This window comes from Dromiciops gliroides, chromosome 3 (genome assembly GCF_019393635.1).
Source record: "Dromiciops gliroides isolate mDroGli1 chromosome 3, mDroGli1.pri, whole genome shotgun sequence".
NCBI classification, from domain to species: Eukaryota; Metazoa; Chordata; class Mammalia; order Microbiotheria; family Microbiotheriidae; genus Dromiciops; species Dromiciops gliroides.
In genome coordinates, this window is record NC_057863.1 from 250,583,468 (window position 1) to 250,601,820 (window position 18,353).

The 18,353-nt window shown below is 37.2% G+C and overlaps 1 protein-coding gene across 5 annotated transcripts; it reads left to right on the top strand.

Moving 5' to 3' along the window:
- The first annotated feature begins 60 nt into the window (after positions 1-60).
- On the top strand, positions 61-16,939 carry UNC50 (unc-50 inner nuclear membrane RNA binding protein). 5 transcript variants are annotated; one of them, XM_043995665.1, is made up of 7 exons: positions 217-350; positions 2,738-2,821; positions 3,360-3,643; positions 4,389-4,509; positions 13,663-13,802; positions 13,881-13,982; positions 16,382-16,939. In XM_043995665.1, the coding sequence occupies exons 3-7, from the start codon at positions 3,364-3,366 to the stop codon at positions 16,516-16,518; spliced, it is 780 nt and encodes a 259-aa protein (XP_043851600.1). In that variant the 5' UTR covers positions 217-350; positions 2,738-2,821; positions 3,360-3,363; the 3' UTR covers positions 16,519-16,939. The 5 variants fall into 5 exon arrangements, with proteins under 5 accessions (XP_043851602.1, XP_043851600.1, XP_043851598.1 ...); XM_043995663.1 differs by having other exon boundaries at positions 2,738-2,796; XM_043995664.1 differs by lacking the exon at positions 217-350 and adding an exon at positions 447-899 and having other exon boundaries at positions 2,738-2,796.
- The last annotated feature ends 1,414 nt before the right edge of the window (positions 16,940-18,353 follow it).

The following is an 18,353-nucleotide window of genomic DNA, read 5'->3' on the forward strand; positions in this document are numbered from 1 at the left end:
ACCCGCCCGGGGCTGCCTCTACTTCCGGCAGAAGCAACCTTCTGGACGCCAGCACCGGTGATGGCGGAGGGGGCGGAGGAGGGCGTTGGAGAGGAAGAGGCAGGAAGTAGGGATAAGCTCCTTCCGGCGGCGGAGTCGCAGCCGGAATCCAAGACTCCGAAAGCCCTCCGGCAGGAAGCTCAGCGGAAGTGGGAGAAGCACGTGATTTGCCTTGCTCTGGGAGTGACGAAGAGCAACTACGTAGCAGGAAGGAAGGGGAACCGGAGCCGGGGCGGGCGCCTGGCTCGGCTACTCAACCGAGGTGGCGGGGGGGATTACGGATCCGGGCCGAGGCCCCAGCCGGGCTCCAGGTGAGTACCGAGGGCTTCCCCATCCTCCGCCCCGTCATCACTGCCCCTCCCCCGTCGGGAGCGCCCCGCGCACGCGCCCCGCAATTCGAGCGCCTTTTCTCCCGGCTTCCTTTGGCTTCGCGTCTCGCGACGTCACAAGGAACCCCCGCGCCTGCAGCGCCCCCACCCCGCGTCCCCAGCGGGGCCCCGAGACTCCTCAGGTCCGGCGGGAGAGTGGGGTAGGATCGCGGCGACCCTGGGGGAGGCTCCGATGGTGTCATTAATTATCGGGAAGTGACGGTTGTCAGGCGCGTTAGTCCGCCTGTCGGGGCCTCGGCCTGCAGAGGAGGCAGGCGGCTCGGGGCCTGGGGCGCCCCCGGAGCCCCGGGGCTCGAGCTCGGCCACGCCCACCCCGGAACAGAATCGGAGGCGGAGCCAGGGGCGATTAGAGCCCTGGTGCACTTACGGGGGGGGCGGGGCTCGGGAGCGGGCCTCCTGCGGCTACTCCCTCCCCTCTCCATTCCTGGGAGCCCCCTTGCTACCTGGCTAAGGAACCCCACAGAGTGCGGGGTGAGTTGCATTGGTGTGTAATCAAGGCGATGCCTTATTAGCCGGTCGCCCCGTCACCTTCATGCCGCCCTCCTGCATTTAGCAGAGGACCTGACTCGGAATCCCGGTTCTGTGGCTTCTACTTGTATAAACAAGGGCCAGTCACGCCATCTCTCCGGGCTTCAGTTTCCTGTCTATAAAACGAGGTCTCCCAGGTCCATCCCAATTGTAAATGAGCCGTCGATCCTCGGTTCCTTTTACATCTTTCATTTTGTAGTCTTCACGATTACCTAGCTTTCTTCTGAAGACACCCCTCTCCAAGGCCAGGAAGGGTGGGCATAGTCACCGCAGCTTACAGAGTGCCTCTCACCTGCTGTCATTCAGCAGTTACCTTTCCTCCTTTAAAGCCTAATCCAGGCTGACCACATTGGTCTTCTTTCCTCCTGAATGAGCTCAGTTCAAGAGTCTGTCTTTTTCTCCATCCAACCGTTCCCCTCTCACTGTTATACCTTTCCCAAACCCTGATTTTTCACTTATTTTATCATCTTCAACTCCCATTACCTCTGTCTCCATTCTTCATTAGCCAGACAGAAGTGTGTTCCTATGTTAGACCCAGATAGATTTGCCTTGGCGACAACCTTATATCCCCCTACCTCAACTGAATTTACCCTGGGTTACAAAGTTCCTAGCTGTGGCTTTATTAGATGTAAGGGTTAGATAAGACAGTCACGTGGTAAATGATTTAATAGGGATCTACAGAGTGCAGGGTTGGGGCAATCCATGAATATTTACAAATACTCTTATAAGATGCATTTTACAAAGGGCTTTACTGCTCTCATTTGAACTTCACAGGCACCCTGTTAAGTGAGTCCTAAAGGAATTATGTTTCCTATTTCACAGATTAGGAAACTGAGTCAAGTTTTGAGTTGACTTGCCTATAGTCAGTCACATCTAGTAATTATTGAAAAGTGGTGGGTGAACCTGTCCTCCCATCTCCTCTGCCATTGAGTATAATAGGTGTATAGAAATCCAAATTGAGAATCCTTGGGACACTTTGCTTATATTTCTAAGGCAGTTATGTATTTTGTGATAGCTATTTTCCTCTATTAAATGGTCAACTCCATAAACGCCTAAGTATTCTTCGCATAACAGGTGTTTACAAATGCTTATTAGATTTTGATATAAGGAAGAGTACTCCGAAGATCATTTCAGTTATTCAACAAACATGTATTAAGCACTATTCAGGAGGCACAGCCACAAGTGCTGGTGATACAAAGATAAACAAATAAAGCACCACACTTTCAAGTTTACTTGTTACTAGACTATACTTAACCTGTCTTTGGAGATTGATGTTGATCAAAGTTGTAATTATTTGGGCAACTGATACAGTTTTCCAAAAGGGCATAGTATGTGGATTACTCTTGACTCCAATACTAGTTTCCTGGATATCTGTGTAACATTTCTGTCTTTTTATGAAACTAAAACTCATCGAAAGGACATGATAAATAAACTGCATTGTTATCATTCTTCCTGTTGACCTAGTTGGTTGGTTAGGATTAGGATTTTGTACCTCCTCCAATAATGTCATTGTGGTTGTGTGTGGCATGGCCATTTGCTTTCCTCGTGTAAAATTTCACTGACTGATGTGATCATGCTTTAACTAAATACAGATAGATAGTTTAGGAGTTCAGGTTTAGGTGGTGGAATTTCTTCATTAAACCTGCATGTTTTCACATATTGCCAATACACCGAAAGTAATTTTATATTGTTAAACGGTTATGTTGTTGCACTTAACCTCAGGTACAGTGAGTTCCTTTCTTGGCTACTGTTTACAAGTTTTCTTCTCTTTTTTCCTCCAGCTTTATTATTGTGAAGTAATTGTCAACAGCTAGAAACAGAAGGAAATGGCTTTTTAAAAGTAAGAGACCTTGTGAAATTTGCTAGTAAGTGACAATAAGAAAAGTAACATGACAATTTAACTCTGATTCTAAAAGAAGGAAGAAGTAGCACTAACAAAGTCAGAAAGCCTGTAAATTTCGTTTTAGCTGGTCTGAGAAAACATTTGGTATTACTGGACTAAATTGGCATCTATGTGGTACTCAGATATGCGTGAATGTTTTCCCCCCAAATAAAGGGCCCATTGCGGTGATTCTCAGAGTACTGAGTACAGTACAGATACTGTGCTATGAATATTTTTAAAGGCTACAATAACTCAGACTCACTCACTAGTCATTGGTATTAATTAGTGGGGACTCTAGCACAAGGGGCCAAACACAATGTGTCAAGACTCTTCTATGAATGTCCACCGCTGACCCTACCTAGAATTTTCAGGTAGCAATTTAAAAGATTTTTTTACCTCTTTCATTCTTAGGTATAATAACTGGAAGAAGGCATACTGCACCCCCCCCCAAAAAAAAAAGTTTGCTTATCTCTTAGTATCATGCTGTTTTCTATAAGACATTCATTTTGTTTTTAATCCAGAAAGATGTTACCAACCACGTCAATGAATTCCCGATTACAGGGGAATGGTGCCTTGAGCTCCAGGGATGCAGCAAGGCACACAGCGGGAGCAAAGCGCTACAAGTATCTTCGGAGGCTCTTCCGATTCAGGCAGATGGACTTTGAGTTTGCCGCCTGGCAGATGCTCTATCTTTTCACTTCCCCACAAAGAGTTTACAGAAACTTTCATTACAGAAAACAAACGAAGGACCAGTGGGCAAGAGATGATCCTGCCTTCTTGGTATTGCTGAGTATCTGGCTCTGTGGTAAGTGTCTTAATGTACATTAAAATTTATTAACAAGTCAAATGTGTCAGCTCAGAAGATTGATCCTGAAGGTTGTGCCCTTTAATATGGAAGGTTCGAATACAAATTGTGAACTGGAATTTGGGAACACTTTTAAAAATAAACTTTTCTGGAGCTGTCAAAAGATCTTGCTGTAGGAAATAACTTTATTCCCTCAAATTAAATAAGATCAGATAATGGTTTCATCTGAGGAAATGATCACATTAAAGCTTGTTGAACAGGGAACAATTGAATCTGGGTTTTGCTGTGATGTTTTATAATAAGCAAAATATTAAGATTAGGAATTTTAACACAATTTAGTGAAGCAGAAGTTAAAATTTTGGAAGTCCTAATATGAATTTAAATAAAAGGACCTAGGGGGCATCCAGGTGACACACAGTGGATAAAGCACTGGCCCTGGATTCAGGAGGACCTGAATTCAAATGTGGTCTCAGATACTTTATACTTAATAGCTGTGTGACCCTGGGCAAGTCACTTACCCCTCATTGCCCCACAAAAAAAAAAAAGAAAGAAAATTAAATAAAAGGACATTGTCCAACTATTTCATTGTGATTCCAGCATAAAGTTCTTGTTTATTGACATTGAGGATTTTTCTGTAAGGTGAATTAATGCTGAATTTACTTAAAATACTGATTTGTTGCCTTAGAGAATCATCTGAAGTCAGAGATACAAGATTTAATTCATGTATTTTTAATTTTCCTTTCAGTGTCCACTATAGGATTTGGATTTGTTTTGGACATGGGATTTTTTGAAACTATAAAGCTTCTCCTTTGGGTTGTGTTTATAGACTGTGTAGGTGTTGGCCTTTTAATATCAACTCTGATGTGGTAAGTATCATACCTTTTGGGGTTTTTTAGGCACTACTGTAGACCCTTTAGTTATATGTTTCTAAAATATGGAAGCTGATAAAAATTGAAACCAGAGGTCACAAGACTAATTGAAAAGAATTAATTAGGGTAGTCAAGATTTCATATAAACAATCTCAACCATTTTCAGCTTTAGTAAATAATCCAGGGTAAGGACTATATTGTCAAAGAGTAGTAGCCAAGAATTGAGTCAATACAACAATTAGTAATTCAAACAAAATAACTAATTTTACATGAATTTCCATGTTAGCCTCCCTTTACTTGAAGCAATCTTTTTTTTATATATATATTTTCTTGTTTTTTTGGTTTTTGTTTTTGTTTTTTTTGGTGAGGCAATTGGGGTTAAGTGACAGCTAGTAATTGTTAAGTGCCTGAGGCTGGATTTGAACTCAGGTCCTCTTGAATCCAGAGCCAGTGCTCTATCCACTGCGCCACCTAGCTGCCCCGAAGCAATCTTTTCAATGGCATTTAGCTAAATATATGTGTATAACTGCTACAATCTTAATTTTTTTTTTCCTTAAGCCTTTATCATTAATGAAATGTGTTTGAAAAGGAAAGGACTTTTTAACTTTAGTGCCTTAAAGAATGCACAATGATGCTTTACTGAAAGGATTCTCAGTGTCTGATTTTCCTATTAAATTAAAATGATTAATATCTCTTATTTTTATATCACTTACATTTCCCAATGTATCCCTACCATATTCCTATCCCAGAATTCCAATTCTTATAAAAAGGAATTTAAAAGAGGAAAAAAGATCAATTTAGCACAACGAAGTAACACATCAAATGTAAGGTAACGTGCAGAACTCTGTACCATAGTCTCCTGCCTCTGAGAAAGTGGGGAGGTACATTCACATGTGTCCTTTCTGGGCCCAAATTTCATCATTCTATCTTGTTTTTAAATTTATGTCTGTTTTGAAACAGATGTAAGTATGAATTCCAGATTTATTCTTATGTTGCTCTCTCTTGACATTTTGACTGAGAGTAAATAGTTATGGCAAATGTTTTCCCCCCAAAAGACTGGTGGTGAACAAAGCTGCGATATTGTAAACACTTTAAATTTTAAAACTTTAATATACCCATTAAAGTTCAGTATCTACTAAGCACATTGCTTTGAGTCAGTGAACCATAGAAAGCTAAAATCCAGGACCCAAGTTTTAATTGCTTCCTGAATTATTCTGTTCAGTTTTGCTCTATACCCGATAGATGTGTTATTTTTAATATTAAGACAATGGAAATGTATGATCTTCTTCCCTAAAGTTTAGTGAGAATAGGAGTTCTTAACCTTCTTTGTGCCATGGACCTCTTTTGACATTCTTATGAAGCCTATGGATCCTTTCTCAGAATAGTGTTTTTAAATGCATAGAATTAAATGTGTGTTATTACAACAGAACCTAGTCATATTGACATAGTTATTAAACATTTTTTTAATAACACATATGTTCACAGATACCATGTTAAAAATTTCTGAGTTAGAATAATGGTTGCGAGGGGTTTATATTCCTCCAGGCATTGTTTTGTCATTCCTGTCTACTACTGTGTGGTCTTTTTATCCAGCTTTTTGTTTTGTTTTGTTTCTAAAAATTTTTTTGTTAGGGGCAAATCATGTTTATGCTGCCCTGCCTTTCTTGTTTTGCCATACCTATATATACCATATATTTCATGTTAGATGCCTTCCAGAAAAAGATATTGCTGTTAGTAATCTCACATTTTATTTCCTCAAAATACTTTATCCATTGTGATCAATTTTATTCATTTATAATAAAAAAGTTGATATGGATAGGGCAGAACAGTGGAAAGAGCCCTGAACCTGGATTGCTGAACTTGATTGATTGAGTCACAAGACCTGAGTTTAAATCCTGACTTTACTAATTGATACTTGTATGATTTTGGAGCAAGTCAGTTAACCTTTGTTTGCCTCAGTTTCCTCATCTGTAAAATGGAATTAATAATAATACCTGCTTTCCAGGGTTGTTGTCAGGATCAAATGAGATAATCGTAAAGTAGCACATAGTAAATGCTATATAAATGTTATCTATAATCATCATTATTGTTATTAAATTGTAAAGTGAGTTTGAACTAGATGACTGGCTCTGAATCTATGATTCTGTCCATAAAGATGCGGAAATAATATATTTAAGATTTATAAAATACTTAACTTGGAAAAGGCCTTTGAATATGTAACATGAATGATAAGGTTTAAGACAATAATCATTACTGCTATTTTTCTTATACAGTTGAAGCTAGTCTAACCACACTGGCTTTTTTTCTGCTCCTCACACACAACATTCTATCTCCCATCTCTGTGCTCTCACTCAAGTTGTCCTGCATGCTTAAAATGTACTCCCTTGTTATGTCTGCCTCTTGGAAGTCCAGTTTTCTTCAATGTGCAGTTTAAGTGCTGCATCCTCCATAAAGCTTCTCCTGATGCCCACAAATGCTAGAACTTTTCTCACCCAAATTACCTTATTTTTGTTTTATATACATCTTATATATACATGTGTATACAAATATATGGATATTTTCTCCCTCTATAGAATATGAGCAACTTGAGAGCAGAGAATGTTTTATTTTTATCTTTGTATCCAGAGTCACTGGCACAAAGTAGTTATTTGATAAATGTTGGTTGGTTAAGTGATTCTCACAATATAAAACATTCTATATTAAATATATTTTTTCTTAAAAATCAAAAGTGAGAGTAGGCCTTACAACTCTCCTGCTCCTCCCAAAGAAGCCATAAAAAAAGACTTGAACTAATGAAGGAGGAAAAGGAAATATGAAGGTGAATTGGGGGTGGGGGTTAGAATTGTAAAGAAGGCAGGAGACTGAATTTAAAGGGCTGGAAAGTATGAGAGGATTTGAAAGACTGAAAGTGGAGAAGGACTTAGAGATATGGAAGTGAAAAGAAAACTGACAACTTTTTAAGTTGAAGATCTGCCTGGGAATTTATTAGCAAAGATGAAATAATACTGGAGATTGCCACTTTTGCCATGAAAATAAGAAAGAAATTTGAAGTGATCCGTACTGAGTGTGAAATACTTGTATTTCTACCACTGGCAAATGGTAGCTCAGTGACAAGAATGAAGGAAAGGCTTATATGTGAAAACAAAGAAGATAAAGAAACCTAAGTAGCAGAGAGAAATTATGACTGGTGTCAAGAGATCAGAGTACAGAAGAGTGGCAGCCTGAGGAGAAAAAAGAGACCACTGAACTCTTGGAGCTAAGTAAGAAATATGAGGCTCTTTCCAAAAAAGAGGAATGATTATGTGGATCCACAGGTACTTTTGGTTGAGATCATAGCTCAGAAGTGACAAGAAGTGATAGTTTTTAGCTCCCTGCTGACTTGATAACAATGTAGAAGTCTTATGTCTTACCTGGGCTATGTATCCAAGATGTAATAGAGGACTTCCCAACATTTATCAAACCACAAAAATTCTACCCACTTCTGATGATTCACTGGTGCATAAATGATACTGCCAAAATGACCCTAAAAAGTTTCACCAAAGATTTTAAAGAAATGCAACCAACAAGATTTTAGAGGTACAGGCAGTGTTTTCTTCTCTGCTGCCAATTTTAGGTGAGGATTTGGGAAAACAGATCCGAAGAGTGTAAACTTAGTTAAAAAGATCATCGAGAATGGGACTTGGGTTTCTCGACTGTGGTTTAAAATATAGGAATGGGGGCAGCTAGGTGGTGCAGTGGATAAAGCACCGGCCCTGGATTCAAGAGGACCTGAGTTCAAATCTGGCCTCAGACACTTGATACTTACTAGCTGTGTGACCCTGGGCAAGTCACAACACTCACTGCCCTGCCAAAAAAAAAAATCTTGCTAATGAAACCCAGAATTGGGGGGGGGGGCATAATTCATGGAAATAGCTCTAGTAATGTAGTGTATAAGATAAACCCACAGAAATCAGTCTTTTCTGCATGTTACTAATAAAACTGTAGAAGAGTAAGGGAAACTTGTGTTCAAAATAACTGCCAGCTCAATAAAATATCCCAGTGTGTTGTGTTAGGTTAAATTAAAATAGCCCTAAAATACTTTTCAGAAGTAAGAAAGACAATTGGACAGACATTTATTGGTAAGGTTAGACCATAGTGAGGTTTTTTTGTATTTTTGGTTTTGGTGTTTTCTTTTTGGTTTTTGGTTTTTTTGTGGAGCAGTGGGGGTTAAGTGACTTGCCCAGGGTCACACAGCTAGTAAGTGTCAAGTGTCTGAGGCCGGATTTGAACTCAGGTACTCCTGAATCCAGGGCCGGTGCTTTATCCACTGTGCCACCTAGCTGCCCCCTGATCATAGCGTTTTAACAAAAATTCTGGTGATCTAAAATAATTTAAGATTACTATATCAGCCTATAAAGGGCTTGCTTTATAGACAGCATAATAGAAACATTTAGAGGAACAAAAGGTCAAGAATCTAATGAACAAAAGTGGGAATGATGGATTAACAATATCGTTTGAGATCTGGTATGTAGTAATCATCAAAACTTGGTCCTAAAACAAAAAATAGAAAAGTCTGTCAGCAAAACACCAGATAAACAAAACACAAAAACAGTTGAACACAGTAGCTAAATATTTGATTAAACTCACAAACATAAATCACCAGAAGAAAACTCCTGCCCCCATTTGGCAAGAACAACTAGAGATGGGGAGAAAGCAAATTGGTATAAGTTAGGTTTTGACTAGCATCTTACATGATATATCATAAACTCCAAATGAATATATGATCTAAATATAAAAAGGTAATATTTAAATATAGGCGAATAAAAGGCAGTACCTTATAATTTCTTAAACAAAAGATAGAGGTAATCATAAAAGGTAAGTAAGCAATATCAGTCACAAATATTTAAAAGCTTTTATATTAATAGAATAGTTAAAATAGGTAAAGCTTGGGTGGTTTGGGGAAAAATGAAACCAAAAATCAAATTAGCAAAAATGATAAAGGATGGAAATAACAAATATTGGAGGGTCTATAGGAAGAGAGACATAATAGTTATGCCTTTGGTAGAGTGTGAATTGGAAAACAAATAGGAATTATTCAAGGAAAGTACCCTATTCATAAACCTTTAGTCAGCCATCTTATTAGCTCATCTACATTGCTTAGCACTTAACAAGCCCTTAATGAATACTTTTTCATTCATTTAATTCACATCCCAAGGAAGTCAGAGACAAAGATTTCATGTATGACAAAATATTAATAACCACTCTTTGTAAGTAGCCCTCCAAAAAGGAAACAAAATGTTGACATTATTTGGGGAATATGTAAATGTAATTGAATATTATTTTGCTGAGGACTTAGAAATAAGGGGAAACGTGGAGAGTGGCATAGAGGGAAGGAAATAAATGTTTATTAAAAACCTCCTGTGTACCAGGTACTGTGCTAAGCACCTTGCAGATACTATTTTATCCTCAGAATAACCTGTAAGGTGGTTGCTATTTTTACAGTTGAGGAAACAATCAAAGAGAGGTTAAGTGAATTGCCCAGGATCCCACAGCTAGGAAGGGTCGAACTTGGTTCTTCCTCTAATCAGACCCAGTGCTGGCTCTAGTGTACCACTTAGCTACCTAGAATGAAAAAAAGCAGACTCGGGTTAATCAAGATACAAAATTATAACAATATTGGACATGAAAACACTAAGGCTGGTAATCTTATGTTAATTCCAGTGAACAGTCTTAGTCCCAGAAAACAGAATAAAACATACCTTTTTGGCAGAGAGGTGTGAGGTATGAAAGCTGTGGATTTTTGGATATGTTAGAAGTGGTTTCTTAGCTTAATTGATTATCTGTGTTAAATGGGAGAATTCAGTGGGACTGACACATTTTTTAAAAAAGAACATTAATAAATATATATATATATATCCCTGCCATGCCCTAAAACTATCCTACATCTTTCCTTTCAATTCTACCTTAATTTGATAAAGCCTGTTGTGAACTAGGTATTGTCTTATGGATAGAGATACAAAGAAAAAAGTAAATAGTTCCTGCCTTGCTTTGGCCAAGCTCCTAATCATTTCTTGCTGCCTCTACTTCCTTACCACACATTCACCAGTTCGACTCCTAAAACTGCTTTCTCCAAGATTATGAAAGATCTTAATTGCTAGAAACATTGGCTTTTTCTGATTTATCTGCCTTATCCTTTTTGCAGTTTTTGACACTTGTTGGCCTTTTCCTCTTGTGGAACAGGCATTTTAGAGAGCACCATGGAAGAGATGGTTTAGAGTAGAATTTGGCAGGGCTTAAAAGGGGTTGGGTTGAGGAAGACAAGAATAAGGTGGTAGTCAGTGGGCAATGGGATTTGTACAATGACTAAGGGAGTTTAGGATCCCTGGGATGAGGAGGGTATGTCTGATCAGCAGTTAGTATGGAAATGATGGAAGCTCACAAAAATGTTTCCTTTAGGTCTGACCCCAAATTCTACCTAATACAAAAAAGCCTTTCTAGATTTCACCTTAGTGCTAGTAACTTCTTGCTACATTTGTTTTTCCCCCTTATTTTATTTTATTTAGTTTTCAACATTCATTTTTTACAAAGATTTTGAGTTCCAAATTTTTCTCTCTCCAAGACGGGGAAATATGTTAAAACATATTTCCACATTAAATCATTATGAAAGAAGAAACAAAACAGAAAAAAAAGTGAAAATGGTATCTGTGATTGTTTTTGAGATTTCTGTCTGAACACATAATTCTTGTATGTGTGCCATGTACACCTGAGAAATATATACTCCTTTCTATTTTCATTCTGTAATTGTCAGGTGTGTATCATATCTAATATTTCTAAAATTTTATTTGGGTCCTTAACTTCTTTCTTGCCTTTTTTTTAAAAATCTAGAGCTAATTGTGGTAAATGGAGGTCCCTCACCATTGTAGTTTTACAGTATTTACTGTATTTGACTGTATTTCTCCTTGTATTTCATTTACCTTTTCCTTCATGTAGTTACAGTGAATATATATTAGTGAATATATGTTAAGTATTCAAATCAACTTGTCAATGTTACCTTTAAAAAATATAGTTTCCCTCTTGATTAAGTTTATTTTTGCTGTTGCTGTTGCTTTATCTGCAGAGGTGTTTTCTTATAATACTTTCTTTGGGACAAAGTTGTTGGTTTTTTTTTTTGGCGGGGCAATGGGAGTTAAGTGACTTGCCCAGGGTCACACAGCTAGTAAGTGTCAAGTGTCTGAGGCCGCATTTGAACTCAGGTACTCCTGAATCCAGGGCCAGTGCTTTATCCACTGTGCCACCTAGCCGCCCAGGACAGAGTTTTAATGTTATAATTTCACAGTATTGAGTTTCTTTTATTTTGTTGTACTTTCTACAGCAATGGAAATGTTTTCCTTGTTCTACTTAATTGCCTTTGCATCTTTTCATATGTCTTTCTATTCTTTGTATTCATCATGTTCATTACAGTACAGTAATACTCCATTACATTCACGGACTACAATCGAGACATTTCCCAGTGGGCATTTGCTTCATATCCAGTTCTTTGCTCCCACAAAAAATGTTGCTTTAAATGTTTTGGTGTACCTGGGGTCTGGCTTATTGTCATTCACATTGTTGTATATAAGCCTAGCAGTGGCATCTCTTGAGTCAAAGGAGTGGACATTTTAGTCACTTCATTTGCATAACCATTGATTGCTTTGTATGGTTGTATCAGTTTACAGCTCCACCAACAATCCCTCCAACATGACTTATTCCTACCTTTTTTTCATTTTTGCCAATTTGCAGGGAATGAGATGAAACCTCAGGGTTTTGGTTTGCATTTCTTTTACTATTTGTGGTTTGTAGCATTCTTCCAGATAGTAGCTAAGAGTTTTCAGTTCTTTTGGGAACTGTTTTCATATCCTTGGACCTCTTATCTTGGAAGTGGTTTTTGGTCTTTTATATTTCTCTTGATTGTCTTTGCATCTTGGATTCCAAACCCTTCCTTATCAGAAATAAATGATATCCCTCCCCCTCCCTCCGCCATTCTACTATTTCCCTTCTTATGCTAGACATAATTTTGTTTGTGCAAAAAAAGCTTTTCAATTTAATCAAAATTAGCTATTTTTATCGCTTGTAATTGTTTTTATTCCTTCTTTAGTTAAGAATTTATCCTGTATAAGCTGTGAAAAATAGATGATCTGCTGACTTTACTCTCTATAGTCGATGAATTGCTAATCCTTGTAATGTTTGTTTACACAGCTTTTCTTTCCATTATCACCTTCTTTAGGACCATATCACCTTTCATCTAGACTATTTCAGTCTTTCCCATATTCACTCATCACATAGCTGGCTGCCAAAATATCTTGTGAAGACACAGAATGATCATATTGCTTCCTCCAGTTGCTAATGCTGTCTCCATCCTCAAATTATCTTCTTTACATGTGGAGGATAAATATTTTTTTTCCTTGTATCTTCAGTATCTGACAGAGCCTTACATATAATTTAATACTTAGATTATTTAATATTGTAATTAATATTATTTAAAATTATTTAAATTAACATTTAAAATAGTTATATTATTTAGTTTGTGACTGTTAAGTCAGCAATCTTGTTGTATGATAATATGCTATATTTATTTAGGCTATGAATGTAGAAAAAATATTCCTAGGGAAAAATTGGAACAAGCTGCCTCTGTAAATGAGTAATGTCTTAAAGTATTGCCTTCTCTTAATTATTATATTACTTTCATTTTCAGACTACCGAGTCTGTGATAGCAAGGCCATTGTTTTCCTGTATGTCTTCCAGTTTCTTCTTTTCATTCTTTTGAAATTTTCATTGAAACAGACATAGGAAATGAACTCTCACATTTTCATAATAAAATTGAAAAGTTCTTGGGAGGACGGATTTCTTTGATTATATTAATATGTTAACAGCTGTCACTATTGTGGAGTTGATATGAAGGTATAAAATTGAATTTGTAGCCCAAATTTAGTTTGCATTACATACAGAACATGTATTTAATAAATGTTTTGATAATTAATGTTACTATATAAATACTATATTATAATATAGTTGCTATTGTTAGTATACTGTGGTTACTGTGATAGATGGATATTTATATCACTTGTCACCTTTTAAAATAATTTCATATGTTCATATTGCCTAATTTATTCCTTTGAATTTGTTTTCCATTAGGTTTATCTCTAACAAATACCTAGTGAAACGACAGAGCAGGGACTATGATGTAGAATGGGGATATGCCTTTGACGTTCATTTGAATGCTTTCTATCCGCTACTTGTCATTTTGCATTTTATCCAGCTTTTTTTCATTAACTGTAAGTAGCAAATCAATTTCAAGATAGTATTGTCATCATCTTTGTACATAATATTAAAGTTTTCTTCTTTTCTTACAGATGTTATCATGACAGATACATTTATTGGCTACTTTGTTGGAAATACGTTATGGTTGATTGCTGTTGGTTATTATATCTATGTAACATTCCTAGGATACAGTGGTAAGTATAACCAAGAGTTGAAATTTAAGTAAATGTATCTAATGTTAGAAAGCAAGGAAACGAATTAAATTATTTATTGTCTTCCACATCCATTGCTTTACATATATCACTTGCAATAACTTTATGGCCTTTTTCTCACCCAATTCTTCAAGCCAGATGCAGTATCTAGCTGAAGCCACACAAATATTCAGCTGCTTGGAATTAACTACTGTTAATTAATTTCTGCATTTCTTAGTTCAGCAGATATCTATTTAGCACATACTCAATAAATAAGATTCCCTAAGGATCCTAAGTTCCTTAGTATAATTTCACCCCCAATAAAACCCCTAAAATTAAGTTGTGTTTTTATGCAGAGGGATGTTTTGGGGGATAAAATCATTAGCCATTGTATCAGTATCCTTAGTGTTTGGAATTTTCATTTGTTGGCTAAAGCCCTGAGAGGCAAAGGATTTGGCAGGGTGATGGAGGGATGTTGCTTTTTTCCAAAAACTGTAAACTTTCTGTATTAGAAACACCAAGAGAAAAATTGCTAGAATTTGTTTGGGAACATTTATGATGTATTTTGCTATTGGAGCAAAGCAATTAACTGTCTGAATTTGTTTCTTTGCTGATTCTTTGAGGGTTTCACGGTATAAACCATCATGTCAGGAAACAGAAATGACTTTGACTCTTTATGCCTTTAATTTCTCTTAGTGGTATCAATAGCATTTTTAGAACTTTGTCAGCTAACAGTAGTGGTAAGGAGCATCCTTATTTTAATCCTGGATTTGTGGGTAAAGCTTCTAATGTTCCCTCATTGCAAATAATGCTAGAATTGGGGCTTTCATATATACTTTGTCTTAAAAATTACCCTTCTGTGTAGGCACTGTTAGAATTTGTATTAGATGGTATTCTAATTTATCTCATTTGGTGTGAATGTCTCTGCTTTATTTTACTAAGCATATTTGCTTTTTGAAACATCTCCATTTTGTGGTACTTTTAGGATATTTACTTATAAAACAGCATAGCAATATGTTTTTGTTATTTCTTAACTGGCTTGGCATGTTTTAGGTTCAGTAAGTGTTCTGAGATAATATCCGTTTTTTTTCTTTCTTTTAACTTTCTCTTAGCTAGTCCCAGTACTCTATAATTGCTGTCACCACTGTAGCCACAAACAAATATGAGCTACAAATAGACATTATGGCAGTTCTAGTTTTATGGACAAAGATAAGCATTGTGCTAAATGCTAAGGATACAAATAGGAAAAGACAGTCCCTGAACTCAAGGAGCTCTTGTGTAATTATTGTGTAAGAGATAACACATAGGAGGAGGATTCAGGCTATAGGGTGGGCAAAAAGGTCTAGAAGTTCTTAGGATTCAGTGGCAAGTCTGATGACCAGGCCCAGGGGTCCTTATATATGCTGCTTGGCAAGGAACCTGGAGGGTACCAACTCAGCACCATAGGGTAGCTGGCAGTGGGGTGGAGACTTGGGATTCCTTCTGTCAGAGGTGGAACTGGGGGATGGGGGGGGTCATTGTCAAGCCAGGAAACCTTGTCTATAAAAGCATGCAGTTTAGCAGGTAGTCCCAATACTCCCCTCCTTGTAGTTATTTGCCCTCTTCTACAATTTTTTTCTGTTATTTTGGGGGTATTTAAAAATATTGATGTTCTCTGTTTTTGCATCACTCTCTCTACCCCCACCATATATCTCCCTACAATTTTCTCTCTTAGAATAAAAGCCCTTCCTTGAAATAAGTGTAATTCATCAAAACTTGTGAACACTCATTGGTTGTGCTTAAAAATGTATGTTAGCTACACCACAGTCAGCCCTTTAGCTTGTAGAAGCATGCTTCCAGCTGGTCACTTGCATGCACCAGAGTTCTGGAGTCTTTCATATACCATAATATATTCAGCCATCCCTTGATTACAGGACTCCCAATTTGTTTCTAATTCTTTCCTTGTACTAAAAAAAACCTGTTATAAACATTTTTGTACACGAGGCCTTTCCTTTCTTAGATTTCTTTGTGGTATATTACTAGTAATGGTATTTCTGGGCCAAAGGGCATGTACTGTTCAAAGACTTTTGGTTGTACTTTCAAATACTTCCCAGAATGGTTAGACTGATTCACAGCCCTACAGACAGTGCATTCACTGTGTGGTCCTCTGACAGCCTCTCCAACAATGACCATTTTCCTTTTTATCATCTTTGTCAATAAGTGTAAGGTAGTATAAGGTAGAAACTCAGTGTTTTTAATTTGCATTTTTCTTACTCATGATTTTGGAATCCTTTTTTCATATGGTTGTTAGCAAAGTATTGATTATTTTTGTACAACCCAAACTCACTTTTAAGATTTGTAATTAGGAATTAATATTTTGTTTACTTTTAAAATTCATCTGGATTTGTTTACTTGCTTTCCAGCCCTGCCATTTTTGAAAAACACGGTAATTCTTTTGTATCCATTTGCACCTCTCATTCTGCTCTACGGATTGTCGTTAGCACTGGGATGGAACTTCACACACACACTGTGCTCTTTCTACAAATATAGAGTGAAATAAAAAAATGTGACTGTTAGCTGTCAACAGTATTGTTAAAGTGGCTGAGATTTCTTGTAAAAAGTGTAAATAAATTTTAATTGTAGATATCTTGAAAAATGTAAAGTTTTTGTGAATTTTTGGAAATATTTACAACTTCATGTTGACTCCACTCACAGTACATTCTTTAAAACCTCATGTACATTTGTGTAATAAATATTTTTAAACCAAAGTGTAAGCCTTTTCGGTTTTGACTAAGCAGTAATTTTAAGTTATTTTTTGGGAAGCATTTTGATTTTTACCCTTGCTTAACAGTAATCTCCGTACTTCAGAATTTCAAGGATCCTTGATTTTATTGGTGATCTCTATCACAGAGCAAACAACTCTGCCTTAATAGGCACTGAGATCAAAATCTTTTATTAACCTGGTGGCTTAACCCTTGGTTTTGAGCCTTATAATGTAGCGAGCTAGACTAGCCCATGAGAAATAGATATATTATTTGTTTACTTCAAGCCTTTTTAGCTTAAGGAAGGCAGGTTAAGACTTGGTAGAGCTTTGTACTCTGCTGGCCTGGCCTTCCAGAACCCAGTTACCAACATGCCACAAGGCATTAAAATAGGCACATAAAATGTCATTATTCAGTAGAGGCCAAATGTTATTTCATTAAGAGTTGGTGCTTTCTAATGAATGCAGCTAAGCCCACTAACACTTAGGGGACCGCTTTGAAACGATTGATTTTGGCCTGCTAGCAGTTTGGGTGGAATCTCAGATCATTCTTTTGTATACTAGGGGAAAACACCTGCCCTGAATACTTTACAATGTTTAAATTTTTAAAGTATGTTATTTAAGAAATTGATGTTGTCATAGCAATAATTGTTTTTGTTTTTTGTTTTTTTCTGTCTAGTAAGGTGGTTAATTCATTTCAGCAAGGTAATCAACTTTTTTAAAGTCAAAGAAGCCTTTTCCAAGCTCTGCCACTTATCATGTGACGTTGGGCAAGTTATTTAACCTCTGTGCCTCAGCTTCCTCTTCTGTAAAATAAGAGGGTTGGACTTCTTTGAGGAATCATGAAGAATAGGAAACGTGCATGGGAATGAGGACAGGTAAATGTCTTGATTTTCAAAATGGGGAAGAAAGTAGATTCTTCAAAGTATTTGGTGGTGAGCATGAATTTGATTCCTGGGAAAATTCTCAGATAGCTTGCTGTTAGAGAATGTTTGGTAAGCACATTACAGAAGGGGATAATCGTTACGAGGCAGCATTATTTCATTAAATGCATATCATGCTAGACTTTTTTTGCCGGTATTACTAGATTGATAGGTCAGAGTAATAAATACTGTTGTAATATCTGGATTTTAGCAAGGTTTTTTGACAAAGTCCCTCATGGACATTATACTTATGTACGGGATGGAGAGATGTGAGTAATAGCTGATGGTTGTACACTGCCAGGACACAATTCCAGGCTTAATTGGAAATACTGACCCAAAGACTGGTCGAATTGTAATGAATCAGTGTCAGGCTGGATAGAGGTCTCTAATGGAATGTTGTAGGGATGTGTGTCCAGTATTTTTATCAGTGTTTTCAATAAATGTCAGATGTCTACTATTTGCAAGGTAGGATTGGTACTGGGAATATAAAAAAGATCATAGATTTATAAGCTGGAAAGGCCCTTGAAGACCATTGATTCTAACAGACTCTTCAATTTACAGATGAGGAAAACAGGCTCAGCAAATTTAAGTGTCTGGGGCGGCATTGAAAACCAGGTGTTATGTGTTTTCATAGTCCCTGTTTTGTTTTGTTTTTGTTGTTGTTGTTTTTTCCATGTTTATGTTTATTTATTTTTGCGGTGCAATTGGGGT